Raw genomic sequence first — 24,632 nt, forward strand, 5'->3', positions numbered from 1 at the left:
CTACCAATCGATCGGTCACCGAATCTGTTGTTGAGAAGCGTACGAACACTTCGACTGAAATGTGCGGGAGCTCCATCGTGCATGAACCACATGTTGTGTGGTACTTGTAAAGGCACATGTTCTAGCAGCACAGGTAGAGTATGCCGTATGAAATCATGATAACGTGCTCCATTGAGCGTAGGTGGAAGAACATGGAGCCCAATCGAGACATCACCAACAATGCCTGCCCAAACGTTCACAGAAAATCTGTGTCGATGACGTGATTGCACAATTGCGTGCGGATTCTCGTCAGCCCACACATGTTGATTGTGAAAATTTACAATTTGATCACATTGGAATGAAGCCTCACCCGTAAAGAGAACATTGCACTGAAATGAGGATTGAGACATTGTTGGATGAACCGTTCGCAGAAGTGTACCCGTGGAGGCCAATCAGCTGCTGATAGTGCCTACACACGCTTTACATGGTACGGAAACGACTGGTTCTCCCGTAGCACTCTCCATACAGTGACGTGGTCAAGGTTACCTTGTACAGCAGCTACTTCTCTGATGCTGACATTAGGGTTATCGTCAACTGCACGAAGAATTGCCTCGTCCATTGCAGGTGTCCTCATCGTTCTAGGCCTTCCCCAGTCCCGAGTCATGGGTTGGAATGCTCCGTGCTCGCTAAGACGCCTATCAATTGCTTCGAACGTCTTCCTGTCGGGACACCTTCGTTCTGGAAATTTGTCTCGATACAAACGTACCGCGCCACGGCTATTGCCCCTGCTAATCCATACATCAGAAGGGCATCTGCCAACTCCGCATTTGTAAAGATTGCGTTGACTTCAAAACCACGTTCGTGATGAACACTAACCTGTTGAAGCTACGTAGTGATGTGCTTCATGCTAGTACTGTAGAGCAATGAGTCGCATGTCAACACAAGCACCGAAGTCAACATTACCTTCCTTCAATTGGCCAACTGGCGGTGAATCGAGGAAGTACAGTACATACTGACGAAACTGAAATGAGCTCTAACATGGAAATTAAGCGTTTCTTTATTTGTGTATCAGGAATGTTTGCTGAAAGTTTGGCGGTACCTTTTTGTAACACCCTGTATAACAGGGGTCATTAACGGCTGTGAAGATGTCTATACGTGCATAGAAGTGCAATTGTTGAGCAACTGACCGCCCAAATGAACCACGAGGCTGCCTACAGTGCCTTCTCAGTGACCGTTCTGTGAACATTGTTGTATGTGGGCCTCCACAGCTGGTCCACAGTTCATCTACCCGTGCTGACTGCTGTCATCAGCGATGCAGGTTGGAATTTGCACGCCAGTAGCGCAACTGTACATCCAATGAGTGGCGACAGGTTGCATCGAAAAGATGGCTCTTGGCACGTTTGACACGAAACGTCTGAAAGGGACACCGGGAAACAATCGTTGGTAGGGCCCAGGCTGGACTGCATTCTGGAAGGAACAATGAATCAGTACAAGTGTGCATCTGTCCTTGGGGACTGTGGTCTCCCCTACGTGCAGTTCTTTTCTCCTCGTCACGATGGAATCTATCAGCAGGACAACACAGCACCTCACACAGCTTTCAGTGTATGTGCGTGGTTCGAAGACCACCAGGGTGAGTTGGCAGTGCTCCCCTGGCTACCAAATGCCACAGATTTATACCCAATCGAGAAACCGTGGGAGCACCCTGTTCGCTCCGTGGATCCTTAACCGAGAAACGTAGCGCGGCACTGGAGTTCGCGTGGCTTCACATCCGTGTCAGTATCATGCAGTGCCTCACTGACCCTCGTCCTGCAGGCTGGCTCTGACCACTATGGGACTTGACATCTGAGGTCATCAGTCCCCTAGAACTTAGAACTACTTCAACCTAACTAACCTAAGGACATCACACACATCCATGCCCGAGGCAGGATTCGAACCTGCGACCTTAGCGGTCGCGCGGTTCCAGACTGAAGCGCCTAGAACCGCTCGACCACACTGGCCAGCTCCTGCACGTATCGCGGCGGTCTGCGCTGTAGAGGGCGGTTATTCGGGCTTTTCACTGGTGGTCACGTTAACGAGACTGGACAGTGTAAGTGTTAGCGACGTTCGCGGCTTACCTGTTGGTCGTGTTCGCGGTCGTGCACGTCCTGCTCGACGCTGTTGAAGGAGCTGTGCACCTCGAGCAGGCCGCCGTGTGACGTGGACATGTTGGTCGTGCCGTTCTGCGCAGGCAGCACCGTCAGCCGCACCGACCTCCTGCGGGTCACACACACACACTTGCTGGGCAGAGACTGCAGCTACAGAAATAAAGCCAGCGAAACGTGGAGGACAGGACCAGAAACGAGAAGGGACTGATAACTTTGTAGTTTATTTCCTTTATTCTACAAACCGACAAACCAAAACCAAAATCGGACCCACATTTCGTTTCTGTTTTTGAAAACAGAACAAAATAAAAAAAAAAATTAAATGTCCGCAGTATTTACTTTATAATGTTATGCACCACTTACGTTTTACTATCCATTACTAATAATAAGTACGTAATACTGTCTTTGTCTTCTTGTATTTGAACTCGTTAATCTCCAAAATTACAAGACGAATTTTCATAGAATTTTCGCAGGTAGCTCAAGCGTAGTTTGTTGCAGAGTGTAGGGTTTACTTCATCAAACTCGTACCACGAAAAAAAAAAAAAAAAAAAGATATCGTGGTTTAAACTTTTCAGCGTTCTGGTCTGTCCGTCTGTCTGTCTGAACACTCTAATTTCCAAAACTGCTACACGAATTTTCATGGGTTTTTCACAGGTACCTTGAGCACAGTTTGGGACACTGTACAAGTTTTATTTCATCAAAATCGCACCACGACACAAAGGATAGCCGTACATATTATGAAACTATATGTATGTATTTATGTGTCACATCTCCTCCAAAACCATTGTACCAATTTCAACTAAACTTCGTACGCAAAGCATTTAGTGTCTGAAAAGGGTCGGTGTGGGGGTAAGAACTACTAACCTTTCAAAGGGGACGGGGGTGAAAAAGAAATGTAGGCTACAAAGCGAGAATACCCAGATTATATTAATCCAGTTAGAGCACTCAGTGACTTGCAAAGAACGTTAGACATAATTTCAAATCTTGGACAGATTTTTTGTGGCTTACACCCTTCAAAAAAAGACGAAAGGAAAAAAAAGGTTATCACTTACTACATTTCTGCTGTTAATTTTCGCATCATCCATGAAGTTTTAATTTATAATTTCTCTACTACTAATTGTATTTGTCATACGTTTTGTGGGCAGTCTTCCCATACACCACTGAATGTATCTGCAAAATTATATCATTGTACGACACAGGTCAGGACACAGTATAAGGTGTCATAAACAGGGGATGCGTGAAAAACGGCTGCATCATGCATGACGTTTAAATTTATTATTACTAACCCATTCAACCGGTTTCAATGAAAGTCGGTAAGGACATAGCTCGAACCTTGAGGAACAATAAAGACTGCTTTAGACAATGTGTAGTACTAGATACGTATTGTTTTGAAGAATATTACGCGAATTACGGAAATATATTTACTCTTTGAAAAAGCTATTTATTCTTTCACTCTTGATCGTGTTTGTGAAAATGCTTTTGTTGGTTGATATGTGCTACATAATACGATTGAAATTAATCAATACAATGCTTATAGACATTCAGTATTTAATACATATTTCCACACTATTTTCTGCGTAATGTACACATTGCATAATGTGTACCTGCTTCAATAGCAAGATACTTAGAGGCGCGCTACTGCCCCTCCGCCTCTGTATGCACTGCTCGGCAGCAGTGCTTCGCATTCTGATGCACCGTGTGTTGGGACAGATTGGGAGGTGGGAGAGAGTGGAGCAGAACATGAAATATGCTTGCATTACCCAAACAGGCAGACATGTGAGGGCTGCTGATGATATTGAACCCACAGTAGCTTGCTGACGTACCATCACTCGTCGTAACAACACTACTGGCATGCGATAACAGCTTGGTTGGTTCGTTGGGGGAGGGCACCAAACAGTGACGTCATCAGTCACATGGGATTAGGGAAGGGCGTTGAAGGAAGTCAGTCTTTCCCTTTCAAAGCAACCACCCTGGCAACTCGCCTGTAGTGATTTAGGGAAATCAAGGAAAACCTGTACCAGGATGCCTGGGTGCGCATTTCAACCGTCATCCTCCCCTGAGTCCAATGTGCTAATCACTGCGCCACCTCGCTCAGTCACAGCCACAGGAAACAGCTAGTTATTACTATGAATAAAACTTACACTTACCAGTAGCTACCAAAATCTGATCCCTTTTCAAAATAAAATAACGTTGAAAGAAATTAGAGTAAGCGATTAAATCAGACAAAACATAATCTAGTTTCAATGTGTAAAGCACACATCAAAAAAAGTTTTGCATCAGCCCGGTTCCCAGAACTACTGAAGATAGACGTTGACTGGGGATATTGTATTGCAGACACAGTCCCTTAGACTGTTCACAGATGTCACTAAACACACCCAAAGATGTTAACAACCATGCACGAGCAGCGCCTATTAGACGGAGGAGGGCCGACAGCCGATCAGTTCCAGTCATCTGTAATTCAACCATGCCTAGGTGGTCAATACCGCTGTTCGATCACGTCCACACTTTGTGTCAGGAAGGGCTCTCAACAGGGGAAGTGTCCAGGCGTCTCGGAGTGAACCAAATTGATGTTTCCAGAATGAGATTTTCACTCTGCAGCGGAGTGTGCACTGATATGAAACTTCCTGGCAGATGAAAAATGTGTGCCGGACCGAGACTCGAACTCGAGACCTTTGCTTTTCGCGGGCAAGTGCTCTGCTAACTGAGCTACCCAAGCACGACTAAACGCCCCGTCCTCACAGCCTTACTTCTGCCAGTACCTCGTCTCCTACCTTCCAAACTTTACAGAAGCTCTCCCGAGTTCGAGTCTAGGTCCAGCACACAGTTTTATTCTGCCAGGAAGTTTCATATCAGCGCACACTCCGCTGCAGAGTGAAAATATCATTCTAGAAACATCCCCCAGGCTGTGGCTAAGCCAGGAGTGCTAGTTTTGCAAGGTTCGCAGGAGAGCTTCTGTAAAGTTTGGAAGGTAGGAGACGAGGTACTGGCAGAAGTAAGGCTGTGAGGACGGGGCGTGAGTCGTGCTTGGGTAGCTCAGTTGGCAGAGCACTTGCCCACGAAAGGCAAAGCTCTCGAGTTCTAGTCTCGGTTCGGCACACAGTTTTAATCTGCCAGGAAGTTTAAAATTGATGTTGTTCGGACATGGAGGAGATACACAGGAACTGTCGATGACATGCCACGCTCAGGCTGCCCAAAGGCTACTACTGAAGTGGATGAACGCTACCTACGGATTATGGTTCGGAGGAACCTCACAGTAATGCCACCACGTTGAATAATGCTTTTCGTGCAGCCTCAGGACGTCGTGTTACGATACATACTGTGTGCAGTAAGCTGCATGATGTACAACTTCACTCCTGACGTCCATGGCGAGGTCCATCTTTACAACCACCACACTGTGCAGCATGGTACAGATTGGCCCAACAACAAACTGAATGGACCGCTCAGGATTGGCATCACGTGCTCTTCACTGATGAGTGTCGCATATGGCCTTACTCAGACAATCGTCAGAGACGTGTTTGGAGGCAACCCGGTCAGGCTGAACGCCTTAGATACACTGTTTTGGGGTGGCGTTATGTAGGGCCAACGTACGCTGCTGGTGGTTATGGAAGGCGCTGTGAACGGCTGTGCGATACGTGAATGCCATCCTCCGACCGATAGTGCAACCATATCAGCAGCATATTGGCGAGGTATTCGTCTTCATGGACGACAATTCGCGCCCCCATCGTGCACATCTTGTAAATGACTTCCTTCAGGATAACAACATAGTTCTCCAGACATGAACCCTATCAAAAAAGCCTGGGATATATTGAAAAGGGCTGTTTATGGACGACCTGACCCACCAAGCACTCTGAGGGATCTACGCCAAATCGCCTTTGAGGAGTCTGACAATCTTGACCAACAGTGCCTTGATGAACTTGTCGATAGTATGCCACGACGAATACAGGCATGCATCAATGCATGAGGACGTGCCGCTGGGTATTAGAGGTGCCGGTGTGTACATCAATCCGGACCACCACCACTGTTGGTCTTGCTGTATGGTGGTACAACATGCAAAGTGTGGTTTTCATGAGCAATAAAAAGGACGTAAATGATGTTTATGTTCATATCTATTCCAGTTTTCTGTACAGGTCCCGGAACTCTCGGAATGGAGGTGATGCAAAATTTTTTTGATGTGTGTATAATATTTTCCAGAAATTTATAAAATTTCTCTGTGTTTTCTTTGCTGAAGTCAAGGGCCCTGCTGTAGGATGTCCCTTCTGACAGTTTACTTTTGTATCATTTAAGAAAAAGCCAGAACCACTTTTCCCAGGAATTTCGTCTGTTAAAGATCAGTCGGTATAATTTATCACTGCTGTTCTTCTTAAGTCATTACCAGTAAGCCCAAAGGAAGGGTCTCTCTTAGCAAGACAGCTCTAAACCAGCGCATCTTCAAAATCTTTACCCACTCTCATGTATGTCTCATTTTGTTTTTGTTGCTTCCTTAGGTGTACCATTCTTTATATTGGACAGCCCCATAAGTGTTGCTTTTGGAACATGAAACCGTTCACTGGCCCCCTTCCGATCCATTTTCTTTTTCTGAACTGAATCAGTGGCTTTAACTACTTTCGATGGATCACACTTCATTTGATCAACCTTTCCCATAGTCTTCTCAGAATCCGCAGGAGTCTTCCTAGAGAATAAATGTGTTCTAATACCACCAGACTTGGAACATGAATAATTATGAGTTTCAGTTCAAGGAACTGAAGGGAGTCCAGTTTATGTGACTATAACCCAATAAAGTTTGAACATAAAGTCAAAATTAAACGGGTTAATCATAAACATTAACCTTAAATGTAGCAAAGTGGAACAAATTTTTTCCACTGTCAGAACATGTAATGAAAAACTGATAAGTGACAAGTGAAGTGGGCGAATTGTGCACCCTGCTACACAGTGGTAGAAGCCTAAACTACTGTTTGCACTTTGTCCCACTAGAGTTCATGAGAATGCAGAGCCAAGAGACCAGGGAGGCCGTCTGAGGGGTGAGGGGAATCCGGTTTAAGGCACTTTCCTCTGTGGGTCTGGAAATAGTGACGCTCCAGTCGAACTGGACACTCGCAGTGATTGCTTGTTTTGAAAATAATGCACTGTCCCACGCAATCAATCCAATTTTAAACTAAAATTACCACCAATGACTGAACCTGACAATTTCGTTTTGAAAGTGGTATGATTGTGCCCAGCAATAAATTATGCTATATGATCAAAAATATCCAGATACCTATTACTGGACAACAATATGGGGTGTATCCACCCCTTGTATTTATGAGGGCTTGAACTCTGATGGGGAAACTCTCAATGAAATGTCTGATTGATGAGGATGACTATCCATTCTAACTCAAGAGTGGAAAACAGAGGAGATAGTGATGTTGGATGCTGGAGACTGTATCGATGTCGTGTCCTAGCTCATCCCAAAGGTGTTCCACTGGGTTTGGTCCAGACTCTGCGCAGACCAGTCCGTTTCAGGAATGTTATTGTCCCCAGACCAGTGACTTGCAAGTGTTGCTTTATGACAAGATTGTCATGCTCATACAAATAGTCATCGTCTCCAACAATCATTGTCTCTGAATGCTAAATCTACAGAGCAAGAACCAACTCGCTTTGCCAACTTATTTACTAAGGAAACTAGAATAAACTACCAACAGTAAAACTCTCTTCAAAATCGACAAAACAATAAGGATTCCTGCTGCAGAACAAGCAAATAACAACTAATTCCTACAATCAGACTTCCCTTCGACTTTATACCTGTACAACTGTTCCACGTTGAAGTCGGCTGTTAGCAGCTAGTAGATAGCGTAACCTGACGAGAGCGACGTATCCCAATCGTTGCGGATGATGATGATGACGTTTGGTTTTGTTGGGCACTCAACTGCGCAGTCAAAAAGTTTTGTCGGGCACTCAACTGCGCGGTCATCAGCGCCCATGCAATGTCCCAGTTTTTCACACATTGCAATTTCTTTACTCAGTCCAGTTTAGCCACGTGACGAATGATGACGAAATGATGAGGACAACACAAACACCCAGTCCCCGTGCAGAGAAAATCCCCAACCCAGCCGGGAAATGAACACGGGACCCCATGACCCAGAGGCAGCAACGCTAGCCACTAGACCACAAGCTGCGGACCCAACTGTTGCGGAAGAGAGGTTGGTCGAGTTGGCACACTGCTGGACCGGCCGATCTTCACCGCACCCGCCGAGTCGAGAAGTGCCCACCGAATGGCATGGTGCCGGCTCATCTAGCCTCGGGCGGAGGGATATTTCCAGGACTATTTGTGCACACTTGATCGCCAGGAAATAATTCGTTGATCGTCGTGACCCCTTCCTTTGTTGCTGGTTGATGCACTCTGATGGACGTTGGTCACACCTACGTGTTTGTTGTCAACTGTGGTACTTGTTTGTAAACACTCTTGCGTCGGCCAGACTTCGCAGCTTAGTCAGCAACCCGCATCGCTGGTCTGTCTGCCGTGTTGCCACTGCAGTAGGCATCTGTGGTGACTGCAGCACTGAACTTTTTCTATACTGTACACAGTACACAGTGCTGTAAGATTTGTACATATCATTATGCACTTTATGTTTTCTTAAGCTCAATACTGGTGCCAGAGCCTAACTGTGAAAAACATCAAAATGGTTCAAATGGTTCTGAGCACTGTGGGACTTAACTTCTGAGATCATCAGTCCCCTAGAACTTAGAACTACTTAAACCTAACTAACCTAGGAACATCACACACATCCATGCTCGAGCCAACATTCGAACCTGGGACCGTAGCAGTCGCGCAGTTCCAGACTGTAGTGCCTATAACCGCTCGGCCACTGAAAGACATCCCCATACCGTAACACCGCCAGCTACATAGTTCACTGCTTGTACCACGCATGATGGCAGGGAACATTCTCCACTGACAACACAATACCCATCCTCTCGTGACATCTAGAGGTCAACTCTGCAGTACATATGGCTGTACGGATACTTACAATCATTTAGTGTACATTGTGTCACGGTAGGAGAGATCTGGGATTAAAAACGATGTCCTTTGTCTCTTTCTTCCCTCGTTTATTACTTTCCACTTCGTGGATAACTATGTGTGCATTCTTAGACTGGAAGATGATTTGGAGCTCATAACCTAGTATGATTATATAATGGCCATGTACTCATTTGTCTATGCTCCACGCTCCATTCATCTGCGACTCAGTGGTGTGTCTGTGTTTTGCGTATAGTTTGTATCCTGTAATTTCCATTGCTATAAAAAGAAATATTGTATCTTTTCATTGCAACTACAAACTAGAACCGAATGGAGTGCATCTCAGCAGCAGTTGTCTCAGCGGAATTTAAATTATGTAAAGTTACAATAAGAGCTGCGATTGGCTGCACTGAAATCGTTACTTTTTCCTTTGTATTTTCTCGTCCTCTGCAGTAAATAAAGCGTGCGGGGACTAAGTATAAAAATACACAGTCCACACTGTACTAACAGTGTGTGTGTTAGCCGGCCGTGTGGCCGAGCGGTTCTAGGCGCTTCAGTCCGGAGGTTCGAATCCTGCGTCGGGCATGGATGTGTGTGATGTCCTTAGGTTAGTTAGGTTTAAGTAGTTCTAAGTTCTAGGGGACTGATGACCTCAGATGTTAAGTCCCATAGTGCTCAGAGCCATTTTTTGTGTGTGTTAAAAATAAAAAAAAGAAACGAAAGTGGTTCATCACTAAATACCTAGTGGATAACGCCAGGAGCTTCATGAGCCTGTTAAAGGATGGTGCTGTTGTACATGCTAAAGTCGCAATGCTTAAAAGTTGTAGTGCCATGCAGGAAGATCTGCAAAAGTTCGGCTGTTCGCACACGGACTGAACATAAACAAATAATCATTAATAGCAACGTGACAATTTAATAACTATGTATAATATAAGCCATTTACTTCTTGTTTTATTCATTCTAAAATGCTATTACATTGTGTCAACGTACACGGCTCAATCGGAGAACGTGCGCACCACCTATGTCCGTTGTCAGCATGTAATAATCACTCGCAGCCGGCAGATGGCAGAGTTAGCGGTGGAGGGGGGGAGGGGGGCGGCAGGAGGACGTAGTAATGCGGAAACGATGCGATTTGTCTGAAGTTCAAAAGGGCATGATCATTGGCTTTTGGGTCAAGGTTGGAAGCAGTTCCAATACGTCTAAGTTAGCATGCTGCTGTGCTTAAAGTATACTACACATGGCGAAACGGGCATATAAAGCCGATCCAAGACTGGCACCAAGGCAATTGTGCTGCACCACAGACCGTAGATGACAGGCTCAATGTTGGCTGCAGAAACGTGTGTGGGTGAACAGACACGCAACTACTGAGCAACACACTGCCCAGATCAACCGAGGGCTACTAACAGTGTCTTCTCAATGACCACACAGTGAATGCTGCAGTGCACGGGCCTCCTCAGCAGGCACCTGGTTCATGTGCCAAAGCTGATCACCAGCAACAAAGACGGCAATTTGCACGTCAATATCACAAGTGGATGTCGTCGGAGTGGCGACAGATGGGCTTTTTAGATGAAAAGCATTTTATGCTCCACTGGGCAGAAGGCAGTTGGCATGTACGGCATGGAACATCTCAAAGCAATGGGTCTGGGTCGGAGGAGGGAGCACTATGGTCTCGGGGATGTTTACGTGGCATTCCCCGGGTGACCTCGTAATTCTGCCGGCCGGTGTGGCCGAGCGATTCTAGGCGCTTCAATCTGGAACCACGCGACCGCTACGGTCGCAGGTTCGAATCTTGCCTCGGGTATGGATGTGTGTGACGTCCTTAGGTTGGTTCGGTTTAGGTAGTTCTAATTTCTAGGGGACTGATGACCTCAGATGTTTAAGTCCCACAGTGCTCAGAGCCATTTGAACTATTGGAACCATCGTAATTCTGAAAGGCACAATGGAGGAACACAAATAGGCACATGTACTTGTGGACAATGTGAGCCCCTACATGCAATTCGTCTTTCTTCGGCACAATGGCATCTACCCATGGACCAATACAACAAGTCACATGGCCCTGCATGGTACGTGTGTGGTTCAAAGGGCTTCAAGATGAATTCACACTAATTCCCTGGCCACCAAACTATTCGAATTTAAACTCAATCTAGAATCTGCTGGACCACCTCCATCCAACTATTCCGTCTTGTACTCTCTAGCGAGAAACCTATTGCAGCTGGCCGCGACAATGAAATTGGAATGGCTCCACATCTGTGTCGATACATTTCAGAACCTCTTTGCACGTCCACACAGCGAAAGGTGATTATTCACACTTTTGAGAGGCGGACACAATGTGACTGGACCACGTGTTGATTGTGTGTAAAATGTGTGGTATCGCTACTTACATCTAAATAAAAAAAACTAGTGTGACTCATTATAGTACATACAGAAGAATTAGTTTTGAAATGTGTAAGAAAACCATAACTTGACGTTACATGTGCTTTACTTATGATGTACAGCAAAACATTACTTGACCAAATTATAAACGACGTGCTGCATCGGTAAACATGAAAGTGTTTCTACTGTGCTTGTCAGGGCGAGAGAAAGGAGCCAGAAGTTAAAGAGCAGGTAACTATTAATTAAAAGTTAGTAGACAACTCGGGAAACGTACTAGCTATACGAACCCATTCAGTTAATATATTGTAAATACACTGAAGCACAAAATAAATTGGTACAGGCATGCGTATTCAAATACAGAGATATGTAAACATGGAGAATACGGTGCAGCGGTCGGCAACGTCTATATAAGACAAGTGTCTGACACAGTTGTTAGATCGGTTACTGCTGCTACAATGGCAGGTTAACAAGATTTAAGTGAGTTTGAAAGTGATGTAATCGGCGCACGAGCGATGGGGCGCAACATCTCAGAGGTAGCGATAAAGTGATGATTTTCCTGTATGACCATTTCAAAAGTGTCCTCTGAATATCAGGAGTCCGGTAAAACACCAAATTTCCCATATCGCTGCGGCCGGAAAAAGATCCTGCAAGAATGGCACCAACGACGACTGAAGAGAATCGTTCAACATGGCAGACGTGCAACCTTCTCGCAAATCGCTGCAGATTTCAAAGCTGGGGCATCAACAAGTGTAAGCATGCGAATCATTCGACGAAACATCGTCGGTACGGGCTTTCGGAGCCAAAAGTCCACTCGTGTACCCTTCATGACTGCATGACACAAAGCTTTACGCCTTGCCTGAGCCCATCAACACCGACACTGGACTGGAAATGACTGGAAACATGTTGCCTGGTGGAACGAGTCTCGTTTTAAATAGTAAAGAGTGGATGGACGTGTATGGGTATGGAGACATCCTCATGAGTCCATGGACCCTGCATGTCAGCAGGGGACTGTTGAAGCTGGTGGAAGCTCTGTAATGGTGTGGGGAGTGTGCAGTTGGAGTGATATGGGTCCCTTGAAACGTCGAGATATGACATGTGACACTTACGAAAGCATCCTGTCTGATCAACTGTATCCATTCATGTCCATTGTGCATTCCGACGGGATTGGGCGATTCCAGCAGGACAATGCGACACCCCACACATCCAGAATTTCTACAGAGTGGCTCCAGGAACACTCTTCTGAGTCTAAACATTTCTGCTGGCCACCAAACTCCCCAGGCATGAACATTATTGGGCACATCTGGGATGCCTTGCAACGTGCTCTTCAGAAGAGATCTCCACCCCGTCATACTCTTACGGATTTATGGACAGCTCTGCACGATTCACGGTGTCAATTCCCTCCAGCACTACTTCAGATATTAGTCGAGTCCACGCCACTTCATGTTGTGGTACTTCTGCATGCTCTCAGGGGCCTTACACGGTATTAGGATGGTGTACCAGTTTCTTTGGCTCTTCAGTGTATGAATTGCATACGAACAGATCTGGCAGTCCATGAGGGTCCCTGAATACGTATGCATACATACATTACATACATACATACTCTCTAACACAAAAAACGACGTACCATGAAGCAATTATCCGAATCCGAATGGAAGGGAGATCTGAAGATGTGACATACATGTACAGATGTACAAATGATTGCAGTGTCAGAAGATATGGATAATTTTCCCCTATGTTCGTGATGGAAGCAGTTATTCTACTTGGAATTCATTGACAGAGTTGTTGGATGTCCTCCAGGGGGATATCATGCCAAATACTGTCCAACTGGCACTTGAGCTCATCAAAATTCCGAGATGGTTAGAGGGCCCTGCCCATAATGCTTCAAACAGTCTGATTCGGAGAGAGATTCGGCGACTTTGCTGGCCAAGCAAAGGTTTGACAAGCCCTGTAGAGACCATTTGCAGGCAGGCATTATCTTGCTGAAAGGTGAGCTCCAGATGGCTTGCCACGAATGGCAACAAAGCGGGGTGTAGAACACTGTTGGCATACTGCTGTGCTATAATGGGGCCACGGATGACAACCAAATGGGCCAAGACATGAAGTGAAATGACTCCTGGTTGTTGGGCCATATTGCGAGCGCCATTCAGATTGATATCCTACTGCTGTCCAGGGCGTGTTCAGACACGTCTTTGCTGGTGATTGGGGCTCAGCTCGAAGTGAGACTCTTCACTGCAGACAATTCGACTCTGAAGACGTACAGTATTTGGAGATGCCCTGAACAGCGGTAGAATACCAGCCTGTCACCAGATGTATGATATGACAATCAGGAGCGGTGGTATGGCGTGGCATTTCTCTTGACAGCAGGACGCTTTTGGTTGTGATCCGTTGCACCATTATGGCGAAACATTATGTCTACGATATTCAGTGCCACGGTTTATTTCTCTTCATGGCAAGCCAGCTTGGTCTTACATTTCAGTGAGATAATGGTACTCACATATGGCGATAGTTTCTACTGCTTATCTTCGTGCTTATCAGACACTATCTTGGCCAGTAAGGTCGTCAGATCCCATCCCTCGGGTTTTTAGATATCTATAATTTGGTTCAAATGGCTCTGAGCACTATGAGACTTAACATCTGAGGTCATCAGTCCCCTAGAACTTAGAACTATTTAAACCTGACTAACCTAAGGACATCACACACATCCATGCCCGAGGCAGGATTCGAACTTGCGACCGTAGCGGTCACTCGGTTCCAGACTGAAGCGTCTAGAACCGAAAGCACTATTTATTCATTTAATATTTTGATAAATTTATATTTTAATAAATATTATATTTATATTTCATTATATCTATATTTTAATTAATCTATATTTTAATAAATAAATTAGTTAATAACAAATGTAACACGCTGATTGTCAGGATTTGATTCAGTATTCCTCAAGAGAACATGCAACACTCCATCAAACAACGCCAAGCCGAATAATTGCTTGCATAAGGGTCAGAGGTGGATGAATGCATTATTGACTTGCTCAGCTTGTGAAGCTCTTTTTCTTGTCTAAATCATCCAACTTTTCTGAAATTGCAACAATTTGTTTGTCTGTACACGTACATCACTTCATTGAGATATTACTTTGTGGTGCATCTTTTTCTTTTTTTTTGGTCTTAGGGTGTATTTAGATCCACTGAATCATACTGAAAAATTGTCTTCAGCGCCATTGCGAACTGCACCAATTTTAACTTGATACATAATGCACTTCGTAAATCTGACATGGGGCTTGTTTGTTGGCACGGGAAGGTGTCGCGAGGCACTACAATAAAAGAAGCCACATCAGCTGAAGGTTAGTCGTTGAGGACAGTTATGGTGAGTTTGGCCAGTTACTGGCAGACTGATTCTTAAGATTCGATTCATGTAAATAGTTTGGTGGCAACAATGGCTACACCATACTGAAGTGGAGCAATATGTATTTGTTTTGTATTTTAAACATAGCTGCGCAACAGCAACGGTTCCACGTAATAAGATTAAAAACAGCCGACCAGTTGCAATGGATAAAGTAATCTTTACCTAGGTTTCGACAGATTTAAATCTATCTACTTCAGAAGGCGGCAGTATTACATTAATATGGAATGATATGTCATTGTCGTTTTTACAAATATCTGCATAGATCCATTAGTCTAAAATAAAATATAGCCCTGAAAATAGGGTTTGTCATGTAAATAAAAATTAGTGCATGGAAGTTGCAGAGTTGGATATCGCCGTCGCAGACGTATGCTGGTCTACAAAGATTTGTTGAATATTACTGGCACTTATGGTTCCGTTCCAGTGCCTGGCACCAGTAAGAAGGTCACCAATCTGAAGAAGCTTGCCAGTATATCTGTATTGTCAGGTCCTAAATACTTTTTAGGTCCGAAATTGAATTTTTCTATTGCTAAATCATCTGAATCAAGTAGTATTGGTAATGGTTGGATTACATTAAAAAAAAACTGATACAGCAGAAATTGACAGAATTCTAAAAATAGAACAAGAATAATTAGGACATGTATAAATAAACATGACAAACCCTATTTTCAGGGCTATATTTTATTTTAGACTAATGGATCTATGCAGATATTTGTAAAAACGACAGTGACATATCATTCCATATTAATGTAATACTGCCGCCTTCTGAAGAAGATAGATTTAAATCTGTCGAAACCTAGGTAAAGATTACTTTATCCATTGCAACTGGTGGGCTGTTTTTAATCTTATTATTTGTTTTGTGCTGAACTAAACTAATGTTGTGGATAGTTTTCCTTTGATTTTCACCCATTTAAAGTCACCTCAAACATTATCAGAAGCCATGGACCTGGAACCTTAGACAAACCAACAGTCACAAGGTAACTTGTGGATTTGTGAATCTACTGTAGACTCGACTTTTATAAACAAAGAAACCAAATATAGGTAATTCTCAATAGCAGTGGAGCTCATCCAGCATTAATGTGGGTAAATTGATGTAATTAAGACAAAAGGTGAAATCACTACAAGAAATAGCAGAGAAAATAGGCCTTAGAATATCATTTGAAAAAACGGAGATTATGCTAACTGACCCACCACTTGCAAACAAAATTACAATAGGAAAACAGGAAATCAAAATTGTTGATAAATTTAAATATTTAGGCGAAATAATAACATACAATCTAAATGAGAAGCCATCGTGGCAGAATAGAATAAAAAAACTGAACTACGCAAATTACATTACCAAAACTACATACAACAAAAAAGCCTATCTATAGATGCAAAATTAAAACACTATAAAACAGTTACACAACCAGAAATAACGTATGCAGCTGAAACTATCTTCAAAAAAACTGATACAGCAGAAATTGACAGAATTCTAAAAATAGAACAAGAATAATTAGGACATGTATAAATAAACAGTCTAAAATAAATGGACATTGGAGAATAGCATCAAATGAAACAGTATATAATAAAATAGAACCAGTCATGAGCACGATCAGGAAGAAACGCATCTCATTCTTTGGACATCTGATGAGAACTCCAGAAAACAGAATTAGTAAAAAATAATACAAAAATTGTGGAATAGCAAGAGCGACATTAAATGGATCACAGAAATTAAGGAAGATATAAAAGAACTCCAAATTACAGTAGATGACCTAAAAAACAAGACAGAGAAAACCAGAATACTGCAAGACCCGCAAACCAGACTACAAATGAAAATCAATAAAAGGAGTACAGAAAGAGTGGTCTCAGATGAAGAAAGAAAGAAAATATCTGAAGGAATGAAGAAATATTGGGCAGACAGAAGAGCAAAACACCTTTCTAATTGACTCTAATAATTATATTATCTAAATACCATATTAAGTTATTGTTGAGCCAAATTGTATCCCTGTGTAACAACTTGTTTACAACTTTGTATTTCTGACTAGAGTGGTCCAATGAAGGCCATAAAACAAATAATAATTCAGACAAAAGATGTGACGCTGTTGTAGCTGGTTACCTGGAGGTGACAGGTCTCGCACTGAAGGAGACAGCGCGCTGGTGCAGGCGGCGGTGTGACGGCAGGGAGTAGCCCTTGGTGCTGGACAGTAGCACCCACTCACCGTCCGCCTCACCCGGGTAGCTGGGAGGGTGGTGGGGATGATGGTAGTGGTGCCGGTGAAGCGAGTCCAGCCCCGAGGGCTCTTCTGGGAAAATGTAGCCGGGTCTGGCAGGGCCGTGCTGCTGGTGGTGGGGTTGGGAGAGGCCGTACACACTGCCGCCACCACCCTCTCCGATCTCGGCACTGCCGGGAGGGGGCGCCCAGGGGGGCCGGTGTAGGGGGCGCTGGTCGGTGACGATGTCGCCGTGGTGATGCGCCAAGTATTCGTAAGGGTCTGCCGGCAGTGACGGCTTCACAGCCGGGGGGCGCTCCAGGGCGGGTCTGTGCCAGACGGAGGTCGGCTGAGGCCGGTCCCAGCGATCGTGGGGGGGACTGCTCTGCTGGCCCCTGCAAACCACCGCGGCTGCAGTGAGCTAGCTAGTCGCGCAGTCCGTGTGCCTTATTTTTACTGGCTTTTTGCCAGAAAAAATGTAGCTATTCACAATTGAAAGTTAACTTCCATTTTAACATTATACTGTTATTCTCAATTAAAAATGAATGTGTATTATCAATTACTATTGCTGAAATAGTATTTTACAAACACGAGAAAACATTGGTGATCAGCAGCAATAAATCGAAAAATTCTGCTGCAACACATAGCTGTTTCCTGATGATGTTGTGGTGTACCTTTAGTGACCATAGGAAGATACAAGATGGTGTGACGAATAGCAGCTTACTCTGTAGAAAAATGTAAGTTAATGTTCAAATATAGTATCAGTAGGTACTGCTTGACACAGTCACCTCTATTGAAATGAAATGAAATGTCGTGTGGCTAGGGCCTCCCATTGGGTAGACCGTTCGCCTGGTGCAGGTCTTTCGAGTTGACGCCACTTCGGCGACCTGTGCGTCGATGGAGATGAAATGATGATGATTAGGACAACACAACACCCAGTCCCTGAGCGGAGAAAATCTCCGACCCAGCCGGGAATTGAACCTGGGCCCTTAGGATTGACAGTCTGTCACGCTGACCACTCAGCTACCACCTCTATTAAATACCTAGGATTAATGTTGCAGACGAAATGGAACAAGCATATAAGGATAGTATAGCGAAGGCACGCCTTTGTGGTTTGCTATTTCAGCAATTACCGTATCGAATGCAATTTTTACTATTATGAGAGGGAATTACGAAGTATCTCATCTGTAGCTAGGTTGATGCATGATTCAGTGTCCCTGCAGCCCCAGGTTGTGTTCCTACTCGGTGACATGGTTTGTGCTCTAGGTCACGAACCACTAACGTCACTCACCCGTTGTGGTGTTCTTTGTTGTGTGTTCCAGTTCTAGTTATTATTGGACAGAGCTCAGCAATATCTCACCCATAGCTATTCTGTAGCGTGACCCAGGGTGGTCGGCGGCCAGGGTTGGGCTTCCATTTAGCGACCTTGGCAGCGGCCCAGGGCACTGCCTCCAGCGTCACCCAGCCGTCACGATCGTCGTAGGGATGACGGTGGCTTTTGGACTCCAGCAAACTCCAGCTGTGCTCGCTGGAGCCCAGCTCGCTGTCGCCATCACCGGAACCCTCGACAGGGCCCGTGTCTCTCTCACTGGACTCACTGCTGGTGCTGCTTTTGTCACCAGCCTCCTCATTGTCCAGGTACAGGCTCGCCAACCTGCGGCACACACAATCTGGCTACCTTCCGAAGTACAAATTTCTGGGCATGAAGTGAGTGGAGCAGAAACTTCTTCTACATCTGTGCTCTGCGAGCTACTGTAAGATGTGCAGTGCAGAGTACAAATTGCACAAGTATCATCCCCCACCCCCTCCTACACTTACTGGTGGACGCGTAACGGCAATCGAGGTTGTTGGTTCCTCTTAGTATGACGCTGGATTTCCTTAACTTCAGCACTGTATTCTTTACACGGGATATACATGGTGTAGCTATTCTGAGGTGTTGGCATGCCCTAATGAGAGCAGCACAATTTATGAGGGGCGTTCAATAGGTAATGCAACACCCTCTTCTGTTGAAAGAATACGGAATTTGTTGTGGACATCTTGGAATACTTGTATTGCCCCTTGAGTCCCTATAGTTTGATGAAGTTCCGATAGCCCTGAAAATGGCAAGTGCAACGGAGGCGCGTTCCTAGCACAGAGTTGTCTCTGAGTTTCTTTTTACGCAAAACTAGAGCTTCACAAATATTCATAGGCGCTTCCAGAATGTCTACGGAGATCTAGCAATGAACAAAAGCACAGTGAGTCGTTGGGCTAGGCGCCTGTCAGCATTGCAGTATGGTCTCGCAACCCTGCCCGATCCTGTGAGCTAACCTCAGGAAACCGATGAAACGACTTCAATCGTATTCGTCGCCACAAAAATGCAAACGAACTTCTGCTGATCCTTGACAACGCAGGGCCTCACACAGGTCTATACACCTGAAAGGAGCTCACAACACTTCACTGAACTGTCTTTCCTCATCCACCCCACAGCCTTCTTATCGCACCTTCTGACTTCCATCTGCTGGGCCCAATGAAGGATAAACTTCGCAGGAAGCAGTAAGCAGGTGATGGGGAAGTTACTGATGCAGCAAAAATTGGCCCCGTCATTGACCAGCTGAGTGGTACCTTGAGAGCGTACAGGCCATCCCAGTAAGGTGGTGTAACGGGGTCGCAGTGAACGGAGATTACTCCGAAAAATGGGGCTTTGCAGCCAAAGGAGTGGGGAGTAATATGATGTACTTGAACTCGCAATAAAATCAACGTGATCTGAGAAAAATTTCTCATTGAACGCCCTTCGTGTAATCCGAGCTATGAATCTTGCATTTTCTTTGTAGAGTTCGCCTTTCAACTATCCTCAATGGCCACGGCTAGGGTCCGAGGACCTTGGTGGACAAAAAACGTGACAATTTCTGCTGATCCATCATCTGAACCTAAAATATCCATCATGTAAACCTTACATTCCGCGAAACGTGGATCATCAGATACGGTAACGTTTGTAGGCCACCATGGTTCCTGGAACTTAACACTTTTAGATTTTTGCTGATGAGGACGGTTCAAAGGTGAGGTCAGCAACGTGAAAATAAAGAGACGATTCCTCGCTTGCATTAGGAACAGTGCTGCTCTCATAAGAGAACGCTGAGACGAACTCAGAAGAGTTACGACCGTTGTTAAGAGAATTCGAAAGTGCTTTGAATTCGGAGATGGAATTAATGAAACTCACTTTAGAACTTGATCAACGACTTCGTGTCAGGCCGTTCGGAAAAGGCAATACTTTCTCGTAAGGGCGTGCTCTGGACAGGCAGTGGGAGACGAGAAACACTGCTTCTCAGTCGTTTCAGCTGATCGACCACCACTCAGCGTGTGATCACGGCGCAATATATGTTGCTCAGTAGAGTTTATCGCATATTGTACAACATTACACTTGTCCGTATATGACATTATAAATCATCGAATAGATGCCTCCGAATGAGATTTGTTAGATAGAGCTAATTAGCCAAAATTATTACACACTGAAGCGCCAAAGAAACTAGTATAGGCATGCATATTCAAATACAGAGATATGTAAATAACCGAAATACGGCGCTGCGTTCGGCAACGCCTATATAAGACAACAAGTGTCTGACACAGTTGTTAGGTGCTGGAATTTACACGCCAGTATCACAGCTGGACGTCCACTACGTGGCGACCCGGGACCTTACAGACGAATCACGTGTTATGCTCCATCAGGCAGATGGCCGTTGTATATGGCAAAGGAACCAGGCTGGAGGAGAGAGCGTAGTGGTCTGTGGGATGTTTTCGTGGCATTCTCTGGGTGATCTCGTTATTCTGCAAGGTACAGTGCATCAACAACAGTATGCATCTATGCTTTGGGACCATGTCCACACCTACATGTGATTTGTTTCTCGTCAGAGCGATGGCATCTACCAGCTGGACAATACGACATGCCACACAGCTCACGGTGCACGTGCGTGGTTCAGAAAGCACCAGGATGAGTTTACCATACTCTCCTGGCCACCACGCTCCCTGGATTTGGGCTCAATAGAGAATCTGTTGGACCATCACGATCGCGCTGTATGCACCGTGGACTGTTAGTCGAGAAACCCAGCTGGGCACGGTGGTGGAGTCGGCGTGGCTCCACATCCCTGCCGGTACCTTCCAGAACCTCATCGGCGCTCTTTCTGCACGTCTCGCAGCTGTCTGCGCACCAAAAGCTGGTTATTCAGACTTTGGACAGGTGGTCACATAATGGCACTGGACAGTGTATTTAATACTGAAGCCAGTGGAGTAGCGTAACCATACATTCGCAATTATTTCGCTAACAGCTCGTCTCAGCACGCATGTTAACTGGGACGTCTTTGCTTCTCTTATCATATACCTCCATTCACGTCAGTTTTTCCTATTAATTGTGATAGACTATGTATGTGTTTATTTACTTGTACACGCAATGTTTAATTCATTCGATCTATTCTCAACAATTGAGTTTATCGTGATTATAATGGGTAACAGAAGAAATATTGAATATAATTGATGAAAGGAGAAAATATAAAAATGCAGTAAATGAAGCAGGCAAAAAGGAATACAAACGCCTCAAAAATGAGATCGACAGGAAGTGCAAAATGGCTAAGCAGGGATGGCTAGAGGACAAATGTAAGGATGTAGAGGCTTATCTCACTAGGGGTAAGATAGATACTGACTACAGGAAAATTAAAGAGACTTTTGGAGATAAGAGAACCACTTGTATGAACATCAAGAGCTCAGATGGAAACCCAGTTCTAAGCAAAGAAGGGAAAGCAGAAAGGTGGAAGGAGTATACAGAGGGTCTATACAAGGGCGATGAACTTGAGGACAATATTATGTAAATGGAATAGGATGTAGATGAAGATGAAATGGGAGATACGATACTGCGTGAAGAGTTTGACAGAGCACTGAAAGACCTGAGCCGAAACAAGGCCCCCGGAGTAGACAACATTCCATTGGAACTACTGACGGCCTTGGGAGAGCCAGTTCTGACAAAACTCTACCATTTGGTGAACAAAATGTATGAAACAGGCGAAATACCCTCAGACATCAAGAAGAATATAATAATCCCAATCCCAAAGAAAGCAGGTGTTGACAGATGTGAAAATTACCGAACAATCAGTTTAATAAGCCACAGATGCAAAATACTAACACGTATTCTTTACAGACGAATGGAAAAACTAGTAGAAGCCGACCTCAGGGAAGATCAGTTTGGATTCCGTAGAAATACTGGAACACATGAGGCAATACTGACCTTACGCCTTATCTTAGAAGAAAGATTAAGGAAAGGCAAACCTACGTTTCTAGCATTTGTAGACTTAGAGAAAGCTTTTGACAATGTTGACTGGAATACTCTCTTTCAAATTCTAAAGGTGGCAGGGGTAAAATACAGGGAGCGAAAGGCTATTTACAATTTGTACAGAAACCAGATGGCAGTTATAAGAGTCGAGGGACATGAAAGGGAAGCAGTGGTTGGGAAGGGAGTAAGACAGGGTTGTAGCCTCTCCCCGATGTTATTCAATATTTATATTGAGCAAGCAGTGAAGGAAACAAAAGAAAAATTCGGAGTAGGTATTAAAATCCATGGAGAAGAAATAAAAACTTTGAGGCTCGCCGATGACATTGTAATTCTGTCAGAGACAGCAAAGGACTTGGAAGAGCAGTTGAACGGAATGGATGGTGTCTTGAAGGAAGGATATAAGATGAAGATCAACAAAAGCAAAATGAGGATAATGGAATGTAGTCGAATTAAGTCGGGTGATGTTGAGGGTATTAGATTGGGAAATGAGACACTTAAAGTAGTAAAGGAGTTTTGCTATTTGGGGAGCAAAATAACTGATGATGGTCGAAGTAGAGAGGATATAAAATGTAGACTGCCAATGGCAAGGAAAGCGTTTCTGAAAAAGAGAAATTTATTAACATCGAGTATAGATTTAATTGTGAGGAAGTCGTTTCTGAAAGTATTTGTATGGAGTGTAGCCATGTATGGAAGTGAAACATGGACGATAAATAGTTTGGACAAGAAGAGAATAGAAGCTTTCGAAATGTGGTGCTACAGAAGAATGCTGAAGATTAGATGGGTAGATCACATAACTAATGAGGAAGTATTGAATAGGATTGGGGAGAAGAGAAGTTTGTGGCACAACTTGACCAGAAGAAGGGATCGGCTGGTAGGACATGCTCTGAGACATCAAGGGATCACCAATTTAGTATTGGAGGGCAGCGTGGAGGGTAAAAATCGTAGAGGGAGACCAAGAGATGAATACACTAATCAGATTCAGAAGGATGTAGGTTGCAGTAGGTACTGGGAGATGAAGAAGCTTGCACAGGATAGAGTAGGTTGGAGAGCTGCATCAAACCAGTCTGAGGACTGAAGACCACAACAACAACAATCAGTGGAACATGTAACTAACTAGTTATGAAGAGAAACAGTGTTGCAGGAAGGTGCGTAATAAATGAATACAAGGAAAGTGGATGTAAAGAATTCAGATACCCAGTGATCTGGAAAAGATTTAAATTTTTGGCAAAAAGAGTTGATAGGAAAATTTGACGTCACCTGTTGGTGGGTTCCTCGGTCGATGGCCGCAGTCGATTCCCGGGGTCGATCTTGTTGTCATGGTCCCTGATTGGTGTAGCAACCTGTGCTGGTGGTCGATCGCGCGTAGATGCCGCCAATTCCTTCAGAAACTTCTCGATCAGCTCCTACGACCAAACGGTGGTAATGTATTCCAGAACGCAACACGATGCTCCTTTTTTAAACTGTTGTGGAAAGAGTGTGATGTAAATTGGCAATACACTAGGCGAGTTGCGTAAGACGTACACTGAAAGCCAAAGAAACTGGCACAGGCATGCGTATTGAAATACCGAGATATGTACACAGGCAGAATACGGCGCTGCGGTAGGGTACCAAGAGTCTGCTGCAGTTGTTAGATCAGTTACTTCTGCTACAATGGCAGGTTATCAAGATTTAAGTGAGTTTGAACGTGGTGTTATAGTCGGTGCACGAGCGATGGGACAGAAATCTCCGAGGTACCGATGAAGTGCGGATTATGCTGTACGGCCAATTCACGAGTGTACCGTGAGTGTAAGGAATCAGGTAAAACATCAAATCTCCGATATCGCTGCGGTTGAAAAAAGATGCTGCACGAACGGGACCTACGACGAGTGAAGAGAATTGTTCAACATGACGGAAGTGCGACCCTTCCGCAAATTGCTTGGAGATTTCACTATTGAACCATCAACGAAACATCATCCATATGGGCTTTCGGATACGAAGGCCCACTCGTTTTCCCTTGATGACTGCACGACACAAAGCTTTACGCCTGGACTGACCCCATCAATACCAACATTGGACTGCTGATGACTGGAGACATGATGCCTGGTCGGACGAGTCTCGTTTCAAATTGTATCGAGCGGACGGACTTGTACGGGTGTGGAGACAACCTCATGAATCCATGGACCCCGCATGTCAGCTGGGGCTGTTCAAGCTCGTGGAGGCTCTGTAATGGTGCGGGGCGTGTGCCGTTGGAGTGATACGGGACCCCTGATACGTCTAGATACGATTCTGAG

At 44.7% G+C, this 24,632-nt stretch overlaps 1 protein-coding gene across 1 annotated transcript in view; it reads right to left on the minus strand.

The window, feature by feature from the left end:
- Positions 1–24,632, minus strand: part of LOC126425242 (uncharacterized) — a 93,518-nt gene that overhangs the window by 44,174 nt on the left and 24,712 nt on the right. The window contains exons 3-6 of the mRNA XM_050088203.1: positions 23,620–23,765; positions 18,430–18,723; positions 16,976–17,464; positions 2,094–2,232 (exon numbers count right to left, since the gene is read on the minus strand). Coding sequence (XP_049944160.1) covers positions 2,094–2,232; positions 16,976–17,464; positions 18,430–18,723; positions 23,620–23,765 — 1,068 coding nt within the window. The remainder of the gene's footprint in view (positions 1–2,093; positions 2,233–16,975; positions 17,465–18,429; positions 18,724–23,619; positions 23,766–24,632) is intronic.

This window comes from Schistocerca serialis, chromosome 10 (assembly GCF_023864345.2).
Source record: "Schistocerca serialis cubense isolate TAMUIC-IGC-003099 chromosome 10, iqSchSeri2.2, whole genome shotgun sequence".
Lineage (NCBI taxonomy): Eukaryota > Metazoa > Arthropoda > Insecta > Orthoptera > Acrididae > Schistocerca > Schistocerca serialis.